The sequence below is a fragment of the Chanodichthys erythropterus genome, chromosome 23 (assembly GCF_024489055.1).
Source record: "Chanodichthys erythropterus isolate Z2021 chromosome 23, ASM2448905v1, whole genome shotgun sequence".
NCBI classification, from domain to species: Eukaryota; Metazoa; Chordata; class Actinopteri; order Cypriniformes; family Xenocyprididae; genus Chanodichthys; species Chanodichthys erythropterus.
The window spans coordinates 1,571,125-1,598,111 of NC_090243.1; the positions used below are offsets into that span (position 1 = coordinate 1,571,125).

Below are 26,987 nucleotides of genomic sequence, written 5' to 3' on the forward strand. Positions count from 1 at the left end.
TCACTCCACGAACCTCGACTCGACTCAGTCAACAGTTCCCCTCTCTCTCACACGCTCCTGCTTCTCACGGCGTTTTATCCTGTCTCCGCGCCAATCACTGGAATGAGAAACAGGTGTTCGTGATTTGTATCCAACCCACTCACTTACCAAGCGTCTCCCGCTATTCTCTCCGGTTGCAGACCTCGCTGAACCACACCCCCCTCGCCACATACTACTAATTTACTAATATAATACTATTAATTGCAATAGTCTGGTGCAACTTCTCACATCCAACAAGGTGCATGGAATAAAAAAATTAGTAATTTAGGAACAAAACCAGCAACACTTGTGGCGTGGAGGGGTCAGAAATAAACAAAAAACTGGAGCTATATATATCAACTTTATTTTGCCAAAAAATAAAAATCTCTTATTTTTACATACATTATTAGTTTTTAACATTTAGTGGAAGTATTTTCCCTTACTTTATGTTAGCTTAAATAACATTAAAATCTTGCACTGAACAACACTGTACTTAACAAATACAATCCCTGAATACATCTGTACACTCTTCGGTTTCCTGACAGACACCTTGCAGCGCTTGTGCTCACACAGCTGACACACATTTGTCCAAGATGCCGTTTGAGCATTGGTAATGTTTAATGGTTGCAACGGATGTGTTTCGGTGGTTTAAATCAACGCGTGTGACTTAAAGTGGAGTGCTTTTACTGTAATTTAGGTAAGTCCTGACTGACTGCTTGACTGTTGGCAAGACACAATTTTCTCACCAGGGCGTACATGCTGGACACCATCTGAGTCAAACAAGTTTATCTTAGTCTCATCAGACCACAGGACATGGTTCCAGTTATTAATGTTCTTGGACAGGTTGTCTTCAGCAAACTGTTTGCGGACTTTCTTGTGAGCCAGCTTTAGAAGAGGCTTCTTTCTGGGACGACAGCCATGCAAACCGACTTGCTGCAGTGTGCGCCGTATGGTCTGAGCACTGACAAGCTGGCCTTCTGCTTCTGCAACCTCTAAAGCAACGCTGGCAGCACTCGTGCATCTTTTTTATGAAGCCAGCTTCTGCACCTGATGCACAGCCTGTTCCGAGTGGAACTCGTCTGGGAAAACCTCTGCATGACCCTGGCCACTGTGCTGTAACTCAGTTTCATAGTGTTACTGATCTACTTATAGCCTAGGCCATATTTGTGGAGAGCAACAATTCTAATTCTCAAATCCTCAGAGAGTTCTTTGACATGAGGTGCCATGTTGAACATCCAGTGTTCAGTATGAGAGAATTGTACTCAAAGCACCAAATTTTAACTGCTCTAATACAAGATTCACAAATTTGCATTGTCCTATCAAGCAGACAAAAACATGAACATGATGAATAGGACATGTGGTTGCATGGTTAAAAGATGTAGAGCAGTTATTACTTAGGGTGTACTCACTTTTGTTGCCAGCTATTTTGACAATAATGGCTGAATGACAGTAAATCTGTACTGCTATACAAGCAGCACATTGACTACTCTAAAATATATACAAGTTTCATTTCTATAGTATTGTCCCTTGAGAAGATATACTACAATAATTACTGAAATGTGAGGGGTGTACTCCCTTTTGTGAGATACTGTATATAGTCAAAATCTGCTAAGGAGTAAATAAATGTAACAAAGCATGTAAATATGTATCATCTTTTATTGGAAAATTAAATAAACTTTGACGCCTTAATCTTTTAAACAACTAAGAAGGTAGTTATCAAACTGCATTGTTTAAAAATCGCCTGTCAAGTTTATAATACATATTACATCAGCATATGAGAGTCAAATTGGACAACTAGGGAGTCAAGATCACTCATTTTAACATTTATTAACAAAATTATGAAAAAACGATCAGTCAAGAATAAAAAAAATATTGAAAATACTCAAATCAGGAATGTCAGAATCAGAATGTGTAGTTTGTGCATAAAAATGTCTGTCATAACCAACACAATGTTGAACGATGTTCACAAATCTTGCTTTGGATTGGCATTTATTCTCTTTAGACGTTAAACAGAGGTCCTGACTCTCTGTGGTCAGTAAAAATCCCAGGATGTCATTCGAAAAAGAGTAGGGGTGTAACCCTGGCATCCCGGCCCAATTTGTCCAATGGCCTCTGTCCATCATGCCATCCTAATCATTCCCATATACTGATTGGCTTCATCACTCTGTCTAATCTCCACCAATAAGCTGGTGTGTGGTGGGCATTCTGGCGCAATATGGCTGCCAGGCTTTGTGTACCCAGAAAAGCGCTATATAAATATAAGGAATTATTATTATTATTATTATTTAGCATGCAGTGTGAAGTATTTTACTTAGTTCCCTGATCATTCCGATTCAAGTTCAGTGAGTGAAGAACAAAATTTATACTCAAGTTATGTATTAAGTACGATATCGTCTCTGATAGAAGGCATGTTGAAGCCGCCCAGGCCGCCATTTTCTCCCTCTTTTTGGAAAGCGAGGACCTCTGCTTCTCTTAAATACTACCATGTATTCTGCATGTATAATTTTGACAGACATTGATGTTGTGATATTCAAATGATGTGGATTTGAATACAGATGGATTAAAATTGAATAATTATTATATCTTAGCCGACAAGTAGCCTATTCAGTGAAGTGATTGATGCCCATGAGTGATATTGATGTTTTTAGTGGTAATATTCCAACGACAGCCAGCTTTTTTGACGGACTTCAACGTTTTTGACCGACGTGATAAAGTGCATAAGGGGTGAACTATGTTTAATCTTTTGGGTAATTATAAAATGTGCTGGAGACATTCAAAATGCTTTTTGCATAGTTCATTATACTTTTTTATGGAATTATATTGGCTCAATCAGTTACATGTTACTCAGAGACATGTGTGCCTTGTCAAAAATGTTACATTCAGCTTTTGTAAATTCGTTATGAAAATCAAGGTCATTTTTTACCAGAAAAGGAGTGGGTTTGATGCATAAAGTTGTTTTTATTGTCTCTTATAACAAAAATCTTCCTTTTAAACCAGTGAAAATGTAGATCTTGTTGAAAATTATATATAAACTGTATATATACACACACACACACACACACATATATACAGCCAATGAGATTGCTTGCTCAACATAGTCTAGTCCTGCAAAAAAGCCGTATCATGGTTTACACAAAAATATGAAGCAGTAACTGTTTTGAACATTAATAATGATAAGAAATGTTTCTTGAGCAGCAAATAAGCATAGTAGAATGATTTCCGAAGGATCATGTGACACTGAAGACTAGAGTAATGATGCTGAAAATTCAGCTTTGCTATCACAGTAATAAATTAGATTTTTAAATATATTAAAAAACTGGTATTTTTAAATGTAATTATATTTCCACATATCACTTTTTTTTTTACTGTATTTTTGATTAAATAAATGCAGGCTCTGTGATCATGAGAGACTTCTTTTAAACATTTAAAAAGCTTATGACAGCAAAGTTTTGAATGGTACTATAACGGTATGTCCTCTCTCTTTCTCATGTCTTCTTCAGGCTCTGAACAGGGGCATCGCTTCTGTAAAAGAGGACAAGGTTGAGATGCTGGCCAGCTATGGTCTGGCATACTCGCTTATGAAGTTCTTCACTGGACCAATGAGTGACTTCAAAAATGTGGGACTCGTGTTTGTCAACAGTAAGAGGGAAAGAACAAAGGCGCTCTTCTGCATGGCTGTGGCTGGGGTCATTGCCATGATCCTCCACATCCTCATAGGTGTGTCTGTCTTGTGGATAAAATGTCTCAAAGATCTCATTAAAAGAACCACTGTAACTATAAAATTTCACGATGGTGACAAAGCAACTGCTAATTTGGGATGTAAAATGTAGATTCTGTTGGATAGTCTACTAGATTTCCAAAGCCTATTTTAAAAACTCATATTTTCCCAGCTTACACAGATCTGGGCTACTACATCATTAATAAGCTCCACCATGTGGATGATTCCGTTGGAAACAAGACAAGAAAGGCCTTCCTGTACCTCGCAGTATTTCCAATATTAGATGCAATGGTAAGTGTGACGCTTATAACCTTAAGAAGTAATTCCAGTTACAGCATAATCTAAAACCATGTCAGACTTCTGGTGAAGCACAGGAAATAAAAAAAGATGTATTTGTTTGGGACAATAGACTATTTATAGCTCTGCTTCTTGCCGAGGTGGAGTAAAACTACTTCTTAAAGATGCAGTAAGTGATTTTTGAGAAATGCTGTTAAAAGTAGATCAGACCGAGCATCACAACACACTTGTAGCCAATCAGCAAGTAGGGGGCGTACACTCATGATAAGGGAGGAGAGAGAGTGAGTAAGAAGTAGATTTGAAGAAAGACTACAGAAATAGAGATGCCTTAGAGACAATAAAATGAGAAAAGGTCAGAGGAATATCGCTGGAAAAAGAAGGGCTGTGGTCGAGCAAGAGCTTTAGGACCTATGTTAATACTAGAAAAGCTTTCCAGTAGGGCTGCAACTAATGATTATTTCAATAATTGATTAATCTGACGATTATTTTTACGATTAATTGATGAATCGGTAAAAAAACCCCTTCATTTCCAACCTTTTATTGAAAAACAGAACTGACAGTGCAAATTCACAGTGCAAAAAATCCTCAGAATGTGCAAAAACAGGTTGCTCTTTTAACATCCCTGAGCTGTTAAAGTAATAAAAAACAAAAAACAAATGAACTAACACAAAAAACATACACATGTATGCTTTACATCTGCCAAATATATAGGTAAAGTGCACAAAAAGATGTATATTTTTGTTTAAAGGGACCTGAGATGTCAGAACAATACATCTTTTCTTTTATTTTTTTTAAAATAAAGAAAAATACAAATCAGAAAACTTAACAGGATTTGTTTGAACGGTAGAACTTTTTCTCTACACTACACTCACTCCCTCACTTACTCCCTCACTCACTCCCAAATATATTTGTCAACAATAACCGATATCAGACAAAGCACAGAATAAATACATGACAACAGATCAGTGTTCATTTTGACAGCAAATTTTTATTTAGTTTTAGTCATAGTCTTTTGACTAAAATGACATTCAGTTTTAATCATGTTTTAGTCATTTGAATTGTTTTAGTAGTTGACTAAATATCACAAGATTGTAGTTGACTAAATCTAACGGGTTTAGTTAAATTGTAATGCATTAAGAATTTCTCTAAAATTTCCAAACCCATTATATATACTCCTGGAGAAAACATCTACTGTATTAATAATATTAAAATTTGAACATGCAATACAGACACAGATTTAACTGCTGTGACATAAAAAAAATATTATCTTACAATTCAATAAAACCACTCCTCGTAAAGAAGAACACAATGTCTTCTTTTCAATGAATGATATATGCATTCTTTATAACAACTTGCATACAATATTCCTTATGGATTAAATATAATTAATATATAATAAATCCTTATTAAAGCTAAAGATCAGTGAGTTATTGTCTCTGTCTTTTGTTGTTTGATTAATATTAACCCTTTCGAGCGTGAGTTTAAAATATTATGTTATGTTTTTTTAAGGCGACCGTTATTTTAGAACGTTTGCCTTTAATGTTTCCATAGCGACACGTCTTGCATGTCACGAGCGCTGAACGCAGCCACAATAACACTGTATGACAGATGGATCGCTATTATTTTTTTTCCCATGTTTATTTAAAATATTCACAAACTTGCTTACTCTCCGATGGTCTTTCCTCTACCTCCGCTCTGCTATTTATTTATTTATTTATTTATTTTTTCTCCGCTCTGTTTCGCGCTCAACCACGCTTTTTTATACTCAAACATCTCCGCGTCTTATTGAGAGGCGTAATAGTCGCGCGACACAACGATCGTTGTTGCAGCCCTACTTTCCAGTGCTGGAGAGGCCTAAGCGTGAAGGCCTGAAAACGGATGACGAGATTGCGTTGTTCCTGCTCCATACATGTGTAACATTGTTTTTGCCATGTTTCACATATCCAAGATATGCTGTAGTTGCAATGTTAGCTATAGTAACTGGACAGTTTTGAGTGTCATTGTTTGTCTGGAGCTGCTGTGCTGTTGGCGACTTACAACAAACTCTTGCTTTTATTTACTCTTGTGTAGTGTATGTTCATTTTTTGTTCTTCCTTGTCATTGGTTTGTCTTCTTCGCTATATTACATCAACACTTGCATTGTGTGTTCGTACATTTTAGGGGGCGGATCAATGAAGGTATAGGTGTGTTTGTTTGGCTTGATTTCAAACATCAACAGTGTTTCTCAGAAATAGCTTACTGCACCTTTTAAAGGGTTTAAAGTTCACTCAAAAATGAAAAAATTGTCAGTAATTACTCACCCTCATGTCATTCCAAACCCGTAAGACTTCATCTTCGAAACACAAATTAAGATATTTTAAATGAAATCGGAGAGATTTCTGTCCCTCCATTGACAGCTGTGGAACTACTGTACCACTTTAGCACTTATAAGGTTCATAAAGAGATTGTAAAACGAAACCATTAATTGAACAGTTTAGTCAAAAAAAGGAGACTTGTTGGCTTTAAATTATGAACAGATTGAATTTAGCCTTTTATTCACATAAAAACATTGATCAGCAAACATAAACAGAAATTCAAACAAACCTCATTGTTTTTCGCAAAAGCTCAAACGTGCTGCGTAACGCACGAGAATCAGCATGCTTAAGCTTCCGTTCGCCATATCTAATGTGTGTTGATGAATGTTTATATGTCAATAAAGTCAGGTCAAGTCACCTTTATTTATATAGCACTTTTTACAGTGCAGATTGTGTCAAGGCAGCTTTACAGTGATAGCTGGCAAATAGTTTTGGCTGCACAGCAAGAAAATGGTGTTATTGTCCAGCTTAAGTAAATTCAGTATTGATTCATTCCTTTGAAAAAAATCAATAGTTATTAATTTAGTTAATTATCAAGTCTCCCCAACTAAAGCAAGCCAAAAGGTGACAGTGGCAAGAAACCCAAAAATGGAGAAACCTCCCAAAACCTTGGGAGAAACCAGGCAGTCGGGGGGCCAGTTCTCCTCTGGCCAACAATGAATAGTGCATGATTATGATTCAGGCTGCATTACAGGTCAGAAGTCAGATGAGGATCGCAACAGTCAAAATATTTAATCCAGTTCCATCTAGTTAACACTAGAAGTCCCAGAGAGCAGCCATTTGGCTTTTCTACCTATAAAACCCGCAGGACAGCCGATGGGCTGGAAGTCTTTAGGCTAATATCCTTAATCAGCTGTGAACAGTTGCTTTTGTTATGTAAACAATGTGGGGCCATGCTGAGCCACTTCAAGGAAACTTGTGTTTCACTTTGCCATCTTAGGGAGAAATCAACACACATGTTTTTTTTACTTTGTTGCTGAGATCTATTGATAAAAATAGTACACAATAAAATAAAGAAACCAACCATTTGTACACATATTTACAAATAATATTAAAAAGTGAGTGAGTACATTCCAGCAATCACTCTTTCTGGCACTGCCTGGCAATATATTATAAATACATTTTGTATATATTCATTATATATTAATCTTATATTTGAAATACATCATAAGTCCATTTTTAAAAGTGTTTGAAAGATGGTTTCAAGTGTACTACAAGTGGTAACTTAAAACATTTTTCTATACAGAGATAGTATGTTAAAAGCACATTTTAGTTCAAATTCATGGTGTCTCAAAATAGCACAGTTGAGTACACTTAGATGTTCTTAAGATTATCTTAAGAAGTACTAAAGAAGAGCTTTTAGTATATTAAGTACAAAATAAGTGCACAGAAATAGAGCACTGGACATTATGGAAGTGTAAAAGTGTACTAAAATAAAGTGTATTTTACGGCACTTTTTTTTTTCACCTGGGTAGACACTCCAACACTTTCCGTTTGCATTAAGATTATTTTTATTACCACACTGGCAGATCATTTTACTTAAGTAAAATGCACTTAATTTAGATCCCCCCAGGAAACAAGACTAAATATCATATATAATTTTCTCATATAGAAAATCCATCTTGATTTAAGATTTTTTTTTTTAATTTACTTAAAATAGGATAAAAAAAATACTTAGTATGAAAAGCATTTTTGCAGTGTGAATGAGTGAGTTAACTTTTTAAACATCACTTGCACTCCCTCATTTCAGGGTTAACATACTCAGAGTTTTCACTTAACCTCCTTTCTGAAACCGGCCCATGGTCAATCAAGTTCTCTGCTTTTAGCAGCCCTCCCTCCCCCACACATACAAACAAGCCACCAGCAACCATTCACACACACACCCCCAACCCCCCTGCAGATTGCTCAGGTAATGACCATATTTACACATGAATTGATGCTAATGATAGCCAAAAGACTAGCCAGTTAGCATCCACTTGGCTAAAGGAGGGTTACAAATCTCTGGGACTTCTAGATCGGATTCATCACGCCGGTATGGAAATGGTTTGTTGGGGATCTGTGTCACTGGCTGTCGTGTCGATGAGGCCTTCACAGGGGATGGTCTAATAAAAGCCTAAATTAAACTCTTTACACAATCTCTCAAGTCTTACTTCATAAGGAAGTATCTCTTTGTGAACTTTTTGAAGTGTCAAAGTGGTAGTTGTGTGGACTGTCAATGGAGGGAGATTTCATTAAAATATCCTCATTTGTATTTCAAAGGGGAATGAAAGTCATATGGGTTTGGAACAATGAGGGTGAGTAAATGATGAGAGAATGTTCATTTTTGGGTGAACTAACCCATTAATGCTTCTATTTGGAATACTTGTTACATGATTTTTAAATTTGTTCTGTTTTGATTTTTTCTGCAAAGGCGTGGGTTCATGCTGGCATCCTACTGAAGCATAAGCACAGTCTGGTAGTAGGATCTGCCTCCATCTCTGATGTTGTTGCGCAGGTAATAACACCAAGGTGGCCTTTGTTAACTGTTGTGTGCTACATTCCCTGTTCCACAAATGAAAAAAAGTTTTGTAGTGACCTTGGAAATGTTTTAGGCATGATATATTAAAAAGTTAGACACTTGTTAACTCTTCTTGTAGCAAAGAGGCAGAGAAGAGCAGGGAGCAGGAGATAAAGGTATGGTAAAAACAAGGAGTTTATTAAATAATCTTAGTTGTGTCTTTCTCAATGCTGACTAGCACAAATTTAACAAGTGTTATAACAAGCAAAGGAAAATTACTGCTTCATTGTCTTTGTCTGACTTGAAATGGAGACATTCCCTTTTTTGTTATTTCTAACTACTGACTATAGAACACACAACAAAATAAAACAGTGTTACCAAAACAATGTAAAAGTAACAGTAATAACAGTGACAGTGTAACAGTAATATTGTGAGATATTATTACAATGTAAAATAACGGTTTTCTATTTTAATATATTTTAAAATGTAATTTATTCCTGTGATGGCAAAGCTGAAGTTTCAGCATCATTACTCCAGTCTTCAGTGTCACATAATCCTTCAAAAATCATTCTAATATGCTCATTATTATCAATGTTGTGCTGCTTCATATTTTTGTGGAAACCGTGATACATTTTTCTTCAGGATTCTTTGATGAATAGAAAGTTCAAAAGAACAGCATTTCTTTATACAAACTTTATACATTATAAATATATAAAGAATTATAAATGTCTTTACTGTCACTTTTGGTCAATGGTACTGACTGACCAAGCTTTTGAATGGTAGTGTGTATAAGTAAAAATGAGTATATATCATAGATATTTAAAAATGAGTAATCCTAAAATACAATAATATATCATAAAATACAATAAGTACAACACAAAAACGCATGACCATTTTATGATGTGGTAGATTTTCCCTACACACCTGACTTAAGTTAAACCGGGTGTCCCAGACACCTATGAATTTATACTCTACTAAGCGTACGTCCATACCGTTTGAGTCGGCCTGTTTTGGGCACTATCACCTGGTAATAAGCTTTTCCACTAAACACTATCACTTGAGTATAGAAGTAAAATCTCTAGTGCCTAGTCTGCAACGCTGCTCAATAACCAGAGACTCCAGTTGTTGTTGCTTTTAATCAAATCACGGCCAGGAGAGTTCTCATCAATCTCAGAGAATCTCTCCCCCAAAGAATACAGCAGGTTTTATAGGATTTCAGGTACATCTCACAGACAGTATAGCATGATCATCAGTCTTAATATGATTGGTTCAGATTTAAGAAAAACAACTCAGTTCCTCTGCCATGATTACTGGCAGAGTAAATTTAGATTAGAACAACTGAATCACAGGATCATCAAAAAATAATCACCGGGTTAATAGTTCACTGATTACTCAATAGGTCAAAACTATTTTATAGACTATTTTTTTATCCCTAGAAGGATGCTGTCTAGCCAGCACAGCAGAATTTTCCACTTGTTACAACACTCAGTCTAGTGACTATTTCTCTATTTCAAAGTTAGCTTGTTAGGCCTGTAGGAGAAAAGAAATGTTAGAAAATAAATGTTAGTTTATAATTAATAATTAACCTCGCGAGACTGTGATGTCATCAGGGACGTGCACAGACATTTTGGGGGGCAGGGGCTCAAGTGGAAAAAAGGGCACTTCTCATAATTATTTATTTAAAAAATAACGAACCCTTAAATATATTAAGACAACTTTGACTTCACTTACACTCATCCAATTGTTTTATACTCCACAGATTTCTACAAAATAATCAGTTCACACAGAGACCATGGTCTTCTTTAGTATTCACTCGGTTTATCACAAGAGAAATCAACAACTATTTTCAAGTAGCTATATATATTTAGAATAAATGACTGCACCAAGGAGAGGGACATAGTTTCACTAATAATTTATTTTGCACAAATCAATAAATCGTTTTAATTTTTTGGTGTTATTGGAATACTTCTTTCATGAAGTGGACAATTTTAAGATTTTACAATTTTAAGGTCCATTTTTGCTGCCATGTCTTTCACTCTAATGGAAAGAAAACTTAACCCTAACCCTACACATTTAGATGGAGTTTGTTTTAAGCCTACTACCCTCCGTCTGTTTGCATCTGTAGATTTCTTCTAAATTAACCAAAATAAGCTAATCTGCATATTTAAACACATCAAAAAAAAAAAATTCCTGAACTGTTAATACATTATATGTTATAACAAATGCCTGCAGAGGGCGCCAAAAGCCTGCTGATTTTTGTTGTTAGACAGCACAGCACGATTAAATCCACGATCAAAGCCAACCATGATTAAAAAAATATATATTTTTAGTTAAATAATAATATTCGCCCACTTCTTTGTGATAGAAATGCTACAGCCACTGTAATTTCTTCAACAAGAATATGTGGACATCAAACATGCAAAGACAGAGCGAGAGTTTTTTTTTTTATTGATGTATTATCCTGTGTAAGCTTAGATTTAAGAATAGCATTATGTAGCTGATGCTGTATTATGATTTTTAAATGGTTTTAATACACCATGCATCCTTACAAAACTGTCTAATAATGTGGTTCATGGATGTGCGTCCATGGAGTGCTCCTCTTTTTAGTATTGACAGCCCAACCTATCGGTCAAGTGTTTACCATGGTTCAAAACGCAATGCATAGCACAATACAATAATTTAAATTATAATATGACATATATTTCATTAGTATCAAATCAGGCAGATGTGTTGATTGTGGTCAATCTATTAATGCAGCGTTAAATGTATAAACAGCCCTTAAATAGACAAAACTTTCAGGTTTGTGAACATAGGCTAGCCTACCTGAAAGAAATGCACGGGATGAATCCATCTAGGGCTTTTTTCTTTTTCGCTTCTTATCGCCAGACAGCAGTTGGATTTTCGCGGAAATAGTTTGTCACAAGTTTTCAGCCAGCAGCAAACTCGAGGTGAGGTGGGGTGGGGTGTGGCGCGCGTGCGTGCGTGCGTGCGGGGAATGGCGTGTCGCGGAGTGAGGGCATCTGAACTCGACAAAGCCGACCTGATATAGTATTTTTTTTATTTGTTTTATACAGTAAATATATTTGTTTGACAGGGGAAGCTGTGCGCAAACAGGAATATATATTCATTTATTTAAAAAAAAAAAAAAAAACACCCCAGAAAAAAGGGCACTTTCTCCCCAGGAAGAAAAAGGGCAGGTGCTCAAGCCCCTTTTTTGTCTATGTGTGCACGTGCCTGGATGTCATAAGCCGATGCATTTCGAACAAGCCTACAGACCATAGACAGACTCGCGCCTTCTTTAGTTACTCACGTGAGGTTGCTGTGCTGCGTGGTCACGAAAGCTTATCATTTGCATGCGTTTTAAGCATTGCGGTTTAAAACAAGTGATTTAAAACAAACCTTTGAATTGCAGTCAGCAGCGAAAGACAGTTCATTTCTCCATATGCACGAGAGAGAATGTTTGAGAGACGCCGTCACATCCGCTGCTCACAGAGCGCGTGAGTTTTGAACGAAGTTATATTTGCGCTTTATTTGCCTTGAACGGTTAAATTATAAATATACTTACGTGTATGTGTCAAAATGCCCATCTTTGCAAGTATTCTCGTAAACAGTCATTTAAACGCACATGTTACAGTATAATGGACCCAGGCAGCTCTTAAAGCGACAGCTGTTTAATTTTTCTGCTGACTGTCATTCATATAGACCCCTTAATCACCTACGTCACTGTGACGTCACTGCTCTAGCTGGAGGCAAAACATAAATAAGAACCAATAGCGGGCGCGCTAAAAGTTTGAGGTTTTGACTTTAAAATGTCGTCTTGTTGTGTTTTTGGCTGCCAGAATAGAAGGAACAGGACTTTTGGTTCAAAACTAAAGTTTTACTAGATCCTGGCAGACATTCCTTCACAGAAATCAAAAAGATAATTGTGGTTGAAAGCAATACGGCGTACAGACTGGACGGGGACGATCATAAATAATACTCGTGTTTGCAGTGCACACTTCATATCAGGTAAAATAATCGATGCATATGTAATGGTGTGTTGGTTTTATCTAGTACAAATCAGCAGTTTCTGTTTTATAGGTGAAAAGTCACCAACTTTCAGCGCACTAGCTAGCTTAAATGTTAAACAAACATACAGCGATAGATGAGTGCGCCATCCTTTGAATGGTCTCTTAAAATAATCCACATTGCTAGCCATAATCATAGTTAGCCCAGCGTTAGGTTACATTAGACAATAAGCCTTGACAAAATTCCCCGAACCAGCCGAAAGTAATTTATATGTTGTCTAGGAAATATCCAAAACTTAAGTTAATTTACAAAAATAGCTGTCACGGTCCTGCAGAGTCAGTGACTGTACATATTCGGACAGTTCTGAACCTTCTTCTGCATCTGTTTAATAAATCTTGTCAAAACTGTTTAATACTTGTCAACATTGAGTTCAGCGTCTCTTTTTGCCTCCAGCTAAGCCCCGCCCACCAGGAAACGTTGCAATGTTTACAAACTTTTAAGGGGTCTATAGAGTGCCCCAGGGATAACGCGTTTTTGTAGGCCAACCCAGAAGTTAGCGGCGCACAGGTTCCTTCGGTTGAAAGCCTATGCATTTTTCCCATAGACTTTTGGAAAATCGCAGAAAATAAGCTCTGTGTTTAACAAAGGGTTATGACACTTACACATTTTGTCTATCAAGATAATCTTTACAAGTTAACACAACATTTATAGATTTTGAAGCCTAAATAAAGTAGTCAGATATAAAAGGCTAACAGTAGGCTATAAACGGACTACAGCACACCATGGTCGCGGATCAGTGTCGTCACCACCAAGCTTCCTCAAACTGTATTTGAAAAACAGCTTTATTTAAAAACATGCTCGCTGATTATGATCTGTGCAGTTATGAATACTTTTCCACTTTTTCATGAGAAATGCTGTCCAAATGTCTCGTTTTAATGATGACGTCTAAAGTCCCCACCAAAGGAAGTAGTCGCTTTTAGCAATTTGTTAGCAACCACCGATTTTAAGACACAGTAAAAGTTTAAGTTTTAAGTGGTTATAACTGGTGTGTTTTATGTCATAGATCAAAATGTGAAAGTATCTAGAGGCTTTGTTAACCACAGACCTTATTTCAGGTGATTTAGCAAAAACCCATAGACTTTACGGCGTTGGAACCGGAAGTCCTAAAATGCTAACTCGCTTCTGGGTTTTGCTTACAAAAATGTGTTACCCTGGGGCACTCAATTATTCAAGCAACAAAAAAGAGAGAAAAAAAACTCTAACCGCTCTTGACTATTCCACTTTCGTTACTTTAATAAGAGTTAATACATATTTAATTTACACAATGAAGACTATGCAGTGTTTTTATACATTTGATTAATTTATACAATGCTTGGCATTTATTTATTTTTTGTTCTCCTGTAGTTTTTTTTTTTTTGTCCTATTGCTTGTAATTAATTATTTCTTCACTAAATGTTAACTTGTCTTCAGTGAGTTTGAGTTTTATTTATTTAAGCTAGTAGTTTTTTGTGATCATGACATTAGTGACAAGAATTATGAAATTTCTATGGTATCAAAAATGTTGATATCATAAAATCCTTATGGCATTGTTAAATAAATGTTATGAAAAACTTTTTATTTCAGTAATATGTCAAGCTTGGAACTGTTAATTAGCCTGACGTGGCCATTTTTTTTTTTTTTTAATTTAAAGTTGTTAGTGTTATTTTCACCAAATCTAACAGTTGCTAGCATTATTATTATTCCAAACATAGCTTGTCATGTGTTTAAACATGCATTTAAACTCGCCTAATATTTAATTGGTTCTTGACTTTCCTGTTCCCCTGCAGATAATATTTGTGGCGATCCTTCTCCAGAGTAACCTGGAATGTTTAGAGCCTCTTCTTATTCCCATTCTCTCTCTGTACATGGGAGCTCTGGTGCGATTCACTATCGTAGGACTGGGCTACTACTGTAATGTCCACGACAACATCCCTGAATCAAACAGCGTCGATCAGGGGGTACGTTTATCAAGCAGATTTTTGCAGAAAAATTGGAAAATTGCTTTCTATGTTCAGTACTGTACTTGTGGTCACTTTCAGGGCGATGTCACCGTAAGGAAGATGCTTAGTTTCTGGTGGCCGCTTGCCCTCATTTTAGCCACTCAGCGCATCAGCCGACCCATCGTCAATCTGTTTGTCTCTCGGGACCTCAAGGGCAGTGCTGCATCGACTGAAGTGAGTATTGATGGTTGCTAGTATGTGCTGCAGCCAACAGTAGCACACAGCAGCCTGTTGTAACTCATTTGTGTGCGTTTGCTAGGCGGTAGCAGTCCTCACAGCTACATATCCGGTGGGTCACATGCCTTATGGCTGGTTAACAGAACTTCGTGCCGTCTATTCAGCTTTTGATAAAGTAAGTGGTGGCTTTTACTAGCAATTGCATAGCAATGCCCTCACAAGCAAAAAAAATAACATCTCTTCAGAAAGAAAAAAAATTCTTCCAAAATTTTAAAAATGTAATTCTTAAATAACTTATATAATTGTCTTGTTGTTTGGTACAAGTTTTTTCATAATAACTATGAAACTTTTGTTTGTTTGGTTTGGTTTGTTTTTTTGTTTTTTGGTTCCAAGTCAACACCCGATGACTAGTGTTCACCATAAAATGCCTCACCCTGAAGACCTGTAATTACATACCATTGAAAGACCTGCAGCAGTCAGACATTTTGATTCAGGCACATTTTTTGCCCCTTTCTGATTGGATGCCATTAGGTTTTAATTGTGTGGTTGTGTTGGTGTGTTTGAATGAAAGATTTAGGTTGGGGAGAACTTGTTGTGTAACTTAAATGCTGTTTTTGCCATCACTAGCACTCAATGTTCTTTTGGTAGGCAAGAAAAACAACATATTAGTTTTCATGGTTGATGCACATAGTTGTGTTGTGGGTGTGGAAACTCCTTTCTGCTTTTAGATGGTTAGATAGATAATGTCAAATTAGTATGTTTTCAAGCATGAACATTGCTTTATTGTTCTTTGTTAATTTATTTTTTTTTTTTAAATAATTTTTCCATAAGCATAGTGGTTTAGCTTTATAATTTAAACGGTATCATTCTGAGGTTAATTAACATATATTTGTACTCCTTTTTTTAACAGAATAACCCTACCAATAAGTCAGCCAGTGGTCTGACGGTCACCACATCACACATCAAGAGGTTCACTCTCTGCTGTTTTATTCTCTCCTTAACGGTAAGATATTTTAATCAAATATCTCAATGTGTGGGGTCACTTTTTTTTCTTTTTTTTTTTTTAAGTAATTAATACTTTCATTCAGCAAGTCAGGTCAAGTCACCTTTATTTATATAGTGGTTTTTACAATGCAGATTGTGTCAAAGCTGCTTTACAGTGATAGAGGTAACATCATTTTGGCTGTAAAGCAGCTCTAGATGAAAATAGTATCATCATCCAGCTTAAGTAAGTTCAGTTCTGTTGTAAAAATAATTAGTTATTAATTTAGTTCATTTATCTATACAGCAGCTCTGGAGAAAACGATAGTCACTGTGTAGCTCAGTTCAGTTTGCATACAATAGTGTCAATGCAGGCAGATCTGTAATATTGTTAGATATCAAGTGTCTCCAACTAAGCAAGCCAGAGGCGACAGTGGCAAGGAACCCAAACTCCATCAGGTGACAAAAATGGAGAAAAAACCTTGAGAGAAACCAGGCTCAGTCGGGGGTCAGTTCTCCTCTGACCAACAAATTAACACTGCATGATTATGATTCAGGCTGCATTACAGGTCAGAATTCAGATAGGGATCAGAACAGTCAAAATATTTAAACCAGATCTATCTGGTTGAAGAACAGATTCATTACACGGTATGGAGACAGGTTTGCTGAGGATCTGTGCCACTGGCCGTCGTGTCGATGAGGCCTTCACACAGGGGATGTCTAGTTGACACAATCTCTGCTGACACTTCAGGGATACATTGTGGTCATGATTCAGCCTGTGGTTGATTTTGATATTCTGGGTATTACCAACTGGACAGAATTTTGAGATCGCAATAGAGGTGAAGGACTATAATGTGTTAAGAGCTCACTCAAGTACAGGGATGCCAGACTATTTAGTGCTTTGTAAATTATTAGCAAGATTTTAAAATGTATACAATGTTTAATAGGGAAGCCAATGCAGTGTTGACAGAACCAGGCTAATATGGTCATACTTCCTGGTTCTCTAGCTGCTGCGTTTTGGACCAGCTGGAGTATGTTTATTAATGCAGGGCAACCACCCAGTAAAGCATTACAATAATCTAGCCATGAGGTCAGGAACGCATAAACTAACTGTTCCACATTTGTCATTGAGAGCATGTCTTATTTTAGATGTATTTTTAAGATGGAAGAATACTGTTTTAAAGACGCTAGAAATGTGGCTTTCAAATGAAAGTTTGGTATCAAAGAGCACACCCAGGTTCCTAACTGACGACGAAGACTTAGAGCAGCCATCAAGTGTTAGGCCGGTTTCACACCACACATATCAGAAGAGCGTAAGCAGCGTGTACAAACGCTTCCAGGGTGAATACTCGCGCGTCTCTAGTCGTCCAATTTTTTATATCAGCTATGCATTTGGTAATTTTGTGAATTGGTAAGTTTCGTCAGGGCACAAAGAAATAGAGAGCTGAGTATCTTCAGCACAACAGTGAAAACTAACGCCATGCTTCCTAATGATATCTCCCAAGGGTAGTATGTACAGAGTGAACAGCAACAGTCCTAGTACTGAGCCTTGCAGTACTGTGATTGGTAGTAACTTGTGATTGGTATGACTTCATTTCATTTACTGCTACAAACTGATAACGGTCAGATTAGTCTGATTTTAACCTATTCTAATATTATCAATCTTACAAGTAAAGAAGTTTATAAAGTCAGTACTGCTGTGCTGTTTGGAGATGTCAGAAGTTGAAGCTTTATTTCTTGTTGATTTAGCTACCATATCAAATAAATTCCAAGAGTTGTTGTTTTCTTTTTAATACAAGGATACACTCAATTGATCAAAAGTGACAGTAAAGACATTTATAAGAAAATGTTGGATGTTGTACATTTTATGTACAAAATATTTCTATTTTAAATAAATGCTGTTCTTTTGAACTTTCAATTCATTAAAGAATCATGAAAAAGTGTATCACGGTTTCCTAAAAATATTAAGCAGCTCAACTGTTTTTAGCTTTGATAATAATAAGAAATGTTTCTTGAAATGGAGTAATGGCTGCTGGAAACTCATCAAAGAAATGTTACATTTATATATTAAAATTATATTTAAAAAGAAAAGTTGTGAATTGTAATGGTAATTCACAATATTACTGTTTTTACTGTATTTCTGGTCAAATAAATGCTGCCTTTTTCCTACAATTCTGAGCTACAATTCTTATCCCTGACATCTGTGATTTCATGTGCCGATTCGGTACTTGAAGTCTTTTAATTTATTATTTGTTAATATAATGTGAATTCATTATAAAAACCCTATTTAATGAAACTTCACAAGTTTATATCAGTGGCTATTTATAATAAATTTGCATAAATTAGCAGAGAAATCTAGACAAGTGTCTTATTCTTACTTGACACTGAAAATGGGCATGAAGTTTCTGCAATTTAGCTCTATTTATTAGGGGCATGTAGTGCTGAAATCCTAATGTAATTGTTAGAATTTCCAAGGATCAGCTTTCTTCCCTAAAAGTGAGGAGTGAAGTTGTAGAGACTTGAACCTTTAAGGGGTGGTATTACCCCAATCGGCCTGATGGTGGTGCTACAGCGGTCAAAAGTACGTAATGGCTCATAACTCCTAAACCGTTTGATATTGTACCTTATATCATTGGAATCCTTGGGTCAGATTCGATCATCAGTCGAATTTAAGGACAATTGAGTTTGCCGAATAACAGTAGGTAATTTGCGCTGGAATTTTTCACACACAAAGGTTGTGTGTGAAAAACAGACTCAGATGGTATTAAAATCGTAAAGTACATCTGTGAAACACATATATCAGTATTTTGAGAGCGTAGGGAAATTGACTCGAATTACATCATTCACAGTGCTTCATGGGAGTGGGTGGAGCTAAAGAGCTATTTTTGAATGTGTCACTTTTTTCGATTCTCTGATTGGTGTCTTTTTCTGTACAGCATCATGGGTAATGTAGTTTTTCACCAGGAATTCCACTTTTAAACACAATTATTTTAAAAATAAGCTGAAATAATGCAGTCTGACAGCTTCAACAAAAGCAAAGACCATTGATTAACAGCCTCATAGCTCACAGTAAGTTATTGTTCAGAATCAATTTCCTTATGGAGAAGATTAATTGAGTTTTTTACGTCTGGAACTTAACTATTACACTCTATAGGGCTGAAGAGATTTCTTTCAAAAACTTTTTTTCTTGACCCAAACTTTGGAATGGTAGTTTGTTTTGTTTTTTAACCTCCAAGAAAGATCAAGAAAATGCTATTTTGCTTTAGTTGGAGAATAGCATGTCACATTACAGGACATGTCAGCTATTTTATGTTTAATATTTACAACTACTCATCTAAAAAGTGTTTGCATGTATATTATACAATAAATGTAAAAAATGTAAAAAATAAAATAGGTTAGATGCAGCATGTAGTATCGCAGCACAGTTGTCACTGCTTAACTATGTCACCTACAGAAAAAAATAAAAATATTTTCCTAATGTATTTGGTTTCGTTTTGGTAAAGCATGTCAAGTTAGGGGCTGGTCAGATCAGCTGATCAAGTTTCAGCATAACATAAATGGTTCCTCTCCTGCAATTTAAAACGATGTGCATTTTTCAAATGCCAAAAAATCCGTAAACACATATTTCAGTTCCCACCTAGGTCATAAAACCCTTTTTTTCATCTGTTTACTTGTTTTGCTTTTACCTCAGGGCCTGAAGACAAAAAAAAAAAAAAAAAAAAAAAAAAAAAAAAGGCTGCAGTGAGCCAATTTATATAATGCAAGTCCAACAGCGCTGTTGGAAACAGATGTTACACATATGGTGAAGGTTTTACTTTATTATGGAAAAAAAAAAAATCTAATAAAATGCTTTCTTACAATGGCAGTGAGGATAAACAATCAACAGTGATCCATGTTGTGAACAGGCAAATGACAGAACAAACTATAGAGCTTGGCTGGACATGTCACCGTTTTTGGCATTGGTTTTAGTTTTCCGTGACATGACTTGTAGGTGTGTGATGTGCAATTATGGATTAGAATTGAGGATTAAGTCAAATTAAAATAAACAACACATGTACGTAGATCTTGCACACCCTCTTTTCTGAATGGCACCAGTCGAGATGTCTCAAAACAGCCTGAAGATCTTTGGCAGCGATACAAGAGAAAATAACAGGCAAATAATCTTGCAGGAGATCTTTTTAAGGAACCAGCAAAACAGCAAGCAAAAGATAATTACAGTACAAAAAATTTGGGATTTTATTTTTATTTTACTTTATATTATTTTACTTTATTTTATTTTATTTTATGTATTTAAAGTCTGAGGAAATACTAGAGTTACTAATGGGTTGTGGCTAGAACTATGGTGAGGAATGAGCAGTAAAGGTCAAAGCCAAGTGCACATTATATGACTCAAGCCCATCGCTTTTAACTTGATCAGATGTGGAGGATCTTTCACTGAAAACAGGCACGCCAGGCCTTTGTCTGACTCAATTGTGCCAGAAGAGAGGAATGCCGTAGGCAGGGCGTCGAGCAGGCTTGGCGTGAGACAATTGTATAATCTTGTCTTGCTGGAATGAGAAGAGTCTCATAACAAAGACATAGTCAAAACTAACTGGTACATCCAAGATTAACCCTCTGGAGTCTGAGGCTGATTTGGGGCCTGGAGAAGTTTTGACATGCCCTGACATTTGTGCTTTTTTCAGTTGTTCATAAATATATTATTAGAAAAAGTGTCATTACACTGTATTCAGCACAAACTAGGCTACAATAATATGTGAGGAACATGTATGTACATGTTTGTGTTTTTGATGTAGGAGTGAACCAGTATGTATACTAGACATAATGCATATGATGGTGCACATTTTTATTTAATTGGCATACAAATGACATACAGTAGATCTCGCCCTCCCATTGAATAGTAAGAAAAAAAATTTTTTTGGTAGTCAATGGGGGTGAGATATACTTTGTTACAAACATTCTTCCAAATATCTTCCTTTGGGTACAGCAGAACAAAGACATTTATACAGGTTTGGAACAACTTGAGTGGGAGTAAATGGTGGCAGAATTTTCATGTTTGGGTGAACTATCCCTTTGATACTTTTATTTAGCAAGGACACATTAAATTGATCAAAAGAGACCATAAAGACATTTATAATGTTATATACAATTTCTATTGCAAATACTGTAAATGCTGTTTCATTTAAATTTTCTCTTAATCAAATCTTGAAAGTTTTCCACAAAAATATTAAGCTGCACAGCTGTTGGAGAACCAAAAATGTATCTTGAGCACCAAATCAGCATTTTTGGTTGGTTTCTGAAGGATCATGTACCAGTGACATTGAAGAAGTCTGCATTAGTTGACTTGAACTAAGAAAACTGGCTACTTATATACATACATTTAATAATATGCATATTTATGTTAAAACTTATATTTCAGGTTATTTATTGTTTAATTCATAAATAATTTAGTTAATATAATCATTTTAATTAATCGCTTCTTGTATTCTTTATTTGTAGGTCACTTTGGATAAATCATTTGCTAAATAAATGTAAATGTCGTCAAATATGAATTAATAATGAACAATCATATATTTATGAATTAACTTTTAAAAATGCTACCTAATGAATTAACTAATGTGTTACCATGTCACTTTTTTTGTAATTTTGCTTAACATCTTGACTAGGGTTGGGTATCGAGAACCGGTTCCAAGTTTCAAAGAACCGGGTATTCGATACAATGTGCGCATTTCGATTCTGTTTATCGATTCCTGACTTTTTTCAGTCATTCTCACACGGTAAACAGCAGTGAGCATTTTACAGTTATCTATCTGCTAGGACCTGCGACAAGGACCTTATCTCATCATGCGCATATGCAGTTCATTACAATCGGCACTGACTTTTGCTTCAACATGGCATTTGTTACGTCCCAGGACGTATATCGTTCATTGTTTTGTTATTCTGTGAATGTGTATGTGACACTGTTTCCCTGATGCCCAACAGCCTGCTGGGAAGTGTAGTTTTTTTTTTTTTTTTTTCCCTGTTTCCTCTGTTCCTCCCTGTCCTCTTGCAGGAGCCCAATTGATGCCACCTGTTCCTCGTTAGAGTATGGAGAGGAGCTAGCATTAGGCTTGTTTAAGATGCGCCTAGCCTCGCTGGAAGTTCAGCCGAGAGTAGGCGGCTGCAGTTAGGGGAGGAGTGAAAAAAGTGCAGGCAAGACGAACAGTTCTCTATTCTTGTAGTGGATCAGAACCTACGAGATCAAAGGCGGATATCGCAGGATTCACACTCGTGCGCTGTGTTGCTGATAAACTGGATGTAATTTAAGTTCTGTTGCTTTTATATGAAAATAAACATAATGAACAATACACCCAAAGTACTTGTTATTTATTTCCATTCGAAAGATGTGTGTATCAATCATTTTTACTTTAATTATAGACATGTTTTTATATATTTTTTTTATAAATGACAACGTTCGCATAACCCATAGAGAGATCACTGTGTCAGAGAGTTTGGGAATATTCACACATTATTTTTACACATAAAAACATGATATTAGAGTTTTAAAATCAAACATTTTAAATCAGATCAATACATCACGGTTGTTTAAACCAATAAGCTTTAAGCTGTGTCGTCAGCAAGTCGTTTCCCATCGTGCTTTTGGTCAGCGCAGTCGGTGGAGAGCAACTGCGCTCGACTGCAGAATCTGACACATCCGCCTCGCACTCACGAGAGCTTTTTGACACACGTCGGCATGACATCAGAGCAAGGCGGCCCACCCTCGGACACATTTCTAACCGGCATGCATCTCGCGGTAATCACCGGTGATCGGTTCTGCGCAGAATTTGCTCATCTCAAACAAGCCTATTTACACCGAGAGAGCTGGCTCTTCCCCAGAGAGAGCGTGGCCTGTCTTCCCTCCCAGAACTTTTGTTGTATTTGCTGTTGTGAAAGCTTCTTTAAGAGAAACCTGTTGTATTTGTTGTTGTGAAAGCTCCTTTAAGAGAAACTTGTTGTATTTGTTGTTGTGAAAGCTTCTTTAAGAGAAACTTGTTGTATTTGTTGTTGTGAAAGCTCCTTTAAGAGAAACCTGGGGCCTGTACCATGATGGTAGATGAACAAACTCAGGGTTATAGGATTAGTTTCGAGTTGACAAAACCAAACCAAACCACTCCAATCCGGCTTTGTTGGTACCATGATGCTGATCATCAACTTTCTCTGTCAACTCAGGCTTTGATCCTGAGTTTGTGGAGCGCGTGCACATGAATCCGTGACATCAGTGGCAAACAGCCAGTCACATGCCTTGCAACAGAAATAAACTGTGATTCACTTCTCACGAGAGAGCCAGCGCCATTCAAAACTCTTTTGCTGAAAATGAAGAATTTAAATGCATTTATACTAATGGAAAATACTTGTCTGTGAAAGAGGACAAATCAAAGAAATGATCTTTCTCTATCAGTGCAAGTGAAAGTTATGAAGTTTATATAGTTGATATATAGCGATAGAGACTTAAACATACATGTAGTCATTTTTAAAGAGTATATTTACTCCTTATTTAGGCCAATATTACATATGATCTATATATTAATATTCATTGAAACTAAGTGCTTAATAACTACTGTTACACTAAACTTGTGTGTGTATAATGGATTAATAAAAATATAGATCATATAAATATACAAATCATATATAAATCATAAAATAATACAAGTAATTATCATTAAAACCAGACAATTTCATCGTTAAATATTTGTTTTTACTATATAGTGCCATTTAATTTGCAACTTACTCTATCCTAAGACAGTAAAGTCCGGTCAAGCCTCAGTTGTTGTTTCTACGGTCTTACAGACTTTAAAGGAACACTTCACTTTTTTTGAAAATAGGCTCATTTTCCAACTCCCCTAGAATTAAACAGTTGAGTTTTACCGTTTTCGAATCCATTCAGCTGATCTCCGGTTCTGGCGGTACCACTTTTAGCATAGCTTAGCATAGTTCATTGAATCTGATTAGACCGTTAGCATCGCGCTTAAAAATCACCAAAGAGTTTCAATATTTTTCCTATTTACAACTTGACTCTTCTGTAGTTAAATCGTGTACTAAGACCGACGGAAAATGAAAAGTTGCGATTTTCTAGGCTGATATGGCTAGGAACTATACTCTCATTCCGGCGTAATAATCAAGGAACTTTGCTGCCGTATCATGGCTGCAGCAGTGCAATGATATTACGCAGCGTCTCTCACAAACGTCTCCATGGTTGCAAGGCACGTTCCCTGTGCAAGCAGGGGCTCACGGGCGCTGCGTAATATCATTGCACTGCTGCAGCCATGGAACGGCAGCAAAGTTCCTTGATTATTACGCCTGAATGAGAGTATAGTTCCTAGCCATATAGGCCTAGAAAATCACAACTTTTTATTTTCCGTCGTTCTTAGTACACGATTTAACTACAGAAGAGTCAAGTTTTAAATAGGAAAAATATCAAAACTCTTTTGTCATTTTTAAGCACGATGCTAGCGGTCTAATCCGATTCAATGAACTATGCTAAGCTATGCTAAAAGTGGTACCGCCAGAACCGGAGATCGGCTGAATGGATTTGAAAACGGTAAATCTCAACTGTTTAACTCTAGGGGAGTTAGAAAATGAGCCTATTTTCAAAAAAAAGTGGAGTGTTCCTTTAAAGATGTCATTGGTTAATGCACACTCGATTACAAACAAGACTTTCATTTTAAATGATTTTATTTCACAAAACGTCTTGGACTTTTTATTTATCACAGAGACTTGGATAAATGTGGATGAATGGAGTCCATGTGATGAACTTTGTCCAACTGATTATAACTTGATTAATACCCCAAGATCAGTGGGTCGTGGTGGGGGTCTAGCTACAGTGTGCAAACAGCAGTTTAAATGCCACCGGTTATCAACCATGAATTACTCGAGCTTTGAAGTTCAGTTGTTAAAACTGGAGTTCATTAAGCCTGTTTTGGATGTGGTCATTTATCGACCTCCAAAGTATAGCCAGGTCTTTATCCAGGAATTTTCTGATTTTATATCTTCTATTTTATTGTTGTCTGATTATATCTTAATTGCTGGGGATTTTAATATTCATATCTGTTGTCCTGGGAAGCCTTTAGTCAAGGAGTTTTCAGACCTGATGTCTCTGGTCCTAAGCATGAGAAAGGACATACCTTGGACCTTGTTTTTTCTTTAGGGTTGTCTATTTGTGATGTTGATGTTAATGATGCTTGCATTTCGGATCATATGCCTGTTACTTTCTGTGTAAATGTGCCAACTGAAATGAGGGTGAGTCAGTCCTATTATGTTTGTTCCCGTACAATTACTTCATCAACACCACAGGTGTTTGGTGAGATTTTTAGTACCATTTCTGATGTATCACGGTTGGAGTCTGCACCTCTTATGACTAATCCAGATGAACTACTTTCTGTTTTTAATTCTATATGCTCTGAAGTCTTGGACTCTGTTGTTCCTTACAAGAATAAGCATCGTAAGGTAAATCATCAGCCCTGGTTTAATGAACATACTTGTGATCTTAGACAGCAGTGTAGGAAGGCAGAACGGGCTTGGAAGAAAAATAAACTTCTGGTTTCACGACAGATTTTACGAGAATTACTTCTTGGGTATCAGAAAGCTGTAAAGGATGCTAAAGCAGACTATTTTTCAAATATTATATCTCAGCACTCAAATTCACCAAAGATCTTGTTTCAAACTATTAATAGGTTTTTTTATCCAAATGCCATCACAATACCGCCATCTATAGAGTGTTGTGAAAAGTTTTTAAGTGTTTTTTCTGAAAAAACTAAAAACATTAGGTCCGGGTTTCGTGATTTGGGCAGAAAGGTAGCAGAGGACTCTTATTAATGTCAATACTTTTGATGAATTTGATCTGGTTGCATTAACCGATATTAGTCAAAATATTGCTAAACTGAAACGCCCAGGTACCAGTTGGGATGTTTTGCTTGGTACAACAGCTCACTTTATTGGACCAAGTATTACATCTATTGTGAACTGTAGTCTTTCTACAGGTATTTTTCCATCATTCAGCCTCTTCTCAAGAAGTCCACTCTGGACCCCTTGGATTATACAAATTACCGGCCAATTTCAAAACTGCCTTGTATTTCAAAAATTTTGGAGAAAGTGGTTTTATTTCAGTTGAGCTCTTTTTTAGCTAATAATGATGTGCTAGATGCTTTTCAGTCTGGTTTTAGGGCAGGACACAGCACTGAATCTGCTTTATTGCGAGTTTCCAATGATTTGTTACTCATTGCAGACTCGGTTAGTCAAGGAGCTTTAATTATGCTCAACCTTAGTGCAGCTTTTGATCTAATAGATCATGACATCCTTATTAAACGTTTAGAGCATGTTGTGGGTCTGAGAGGGACTGTTTTAAAATGGTTTTCTTCTTATTTGAAGGGACGATCCTTTTCAGTGAGGGTTGGGGAATTTTCCTCTTCTTCAGTTCCTATTGACTGTGGAGTACCTCAGGGCTCCATTTTGGGCCCTATTCTGTTTTCATTATTTTTGTTGCCTTTAGGCCTTATTTTCAAAAAACACAGAATGTCTTATCATCTTTATGCTGATGATATTCAGATTTACCTACCTATTAGATCTGGAGGATCAACTTCTCAGTCTTCTTTGCTACTATGTCTTGAGGAGGTGAAGAGCTGGCTAGAGCAAAACTGCCTACAGCTTAAAGGAACACTCCACTTTTTTTGAAAATAGGCTCATTTTCCAATTCCCCTAGAGTTAAACAGTTGAGTTTTACCGTTTTCGAATCCATTCAGCCAATCTCCAGGTCTGGCGGTACCACTTTTAGCATAGCTTAGCATAGTTCATTGAATCTGATTAGACCGTTAGCATCGCGCTTAAAAATGACCAAAGAGTTCTGATATTTTTCCTATTTAAAACTT

The 26,987-nt window shown here is 36.4% G+C and overlaps 1 protein-coding gene across 3 annotated transcripts in view; it reads left to right on the forward strand.

Moving 5' to 3' along the window:
- Window positions 1–26,987, forward strand: part of ankha (ANKH inorganic pyrophosphate transport regulator a) — a 37,456-nt gene that overhangs the window by 2,801 nt on the left and 7,668 nt on the right. For 2 of the 3 annotated variants that reach the window (XM_067377572.1, XM_067377573.1), the window contains exons 2-8: window positions 3,519–3,735; window positions 3,909–4,027; window positions 8,798–8,881; window positions 14,719–14,889; window positions 14,971–15,105; window positions 15,191–15,283; window positions 16,019–16,111. In XM_067377572.1, coding sequence (XP_067233673.1) covers window positions 3,519–3,735; window positions 3,909–4,027; window positions 8,798–8,881; window positions 14,719–14,889; window positions 14,971–15,105; window positions 15,191–15,283; window positions 16,019–16,111 — 912 coding nt within the window. The remainder of the gene's footprint in view (window positions 1–3,518; window positions 3,736–3,908; window positions 4,028–8,797; window positions 8,882–14,718; window positions 14,890–14,970; window positions 15,106–15,190; window positions 15,284–16,018; window positions 16,112–26,987) is intronic. The other variant, XM_067377574.1, reaches the window with a different exon arrangement.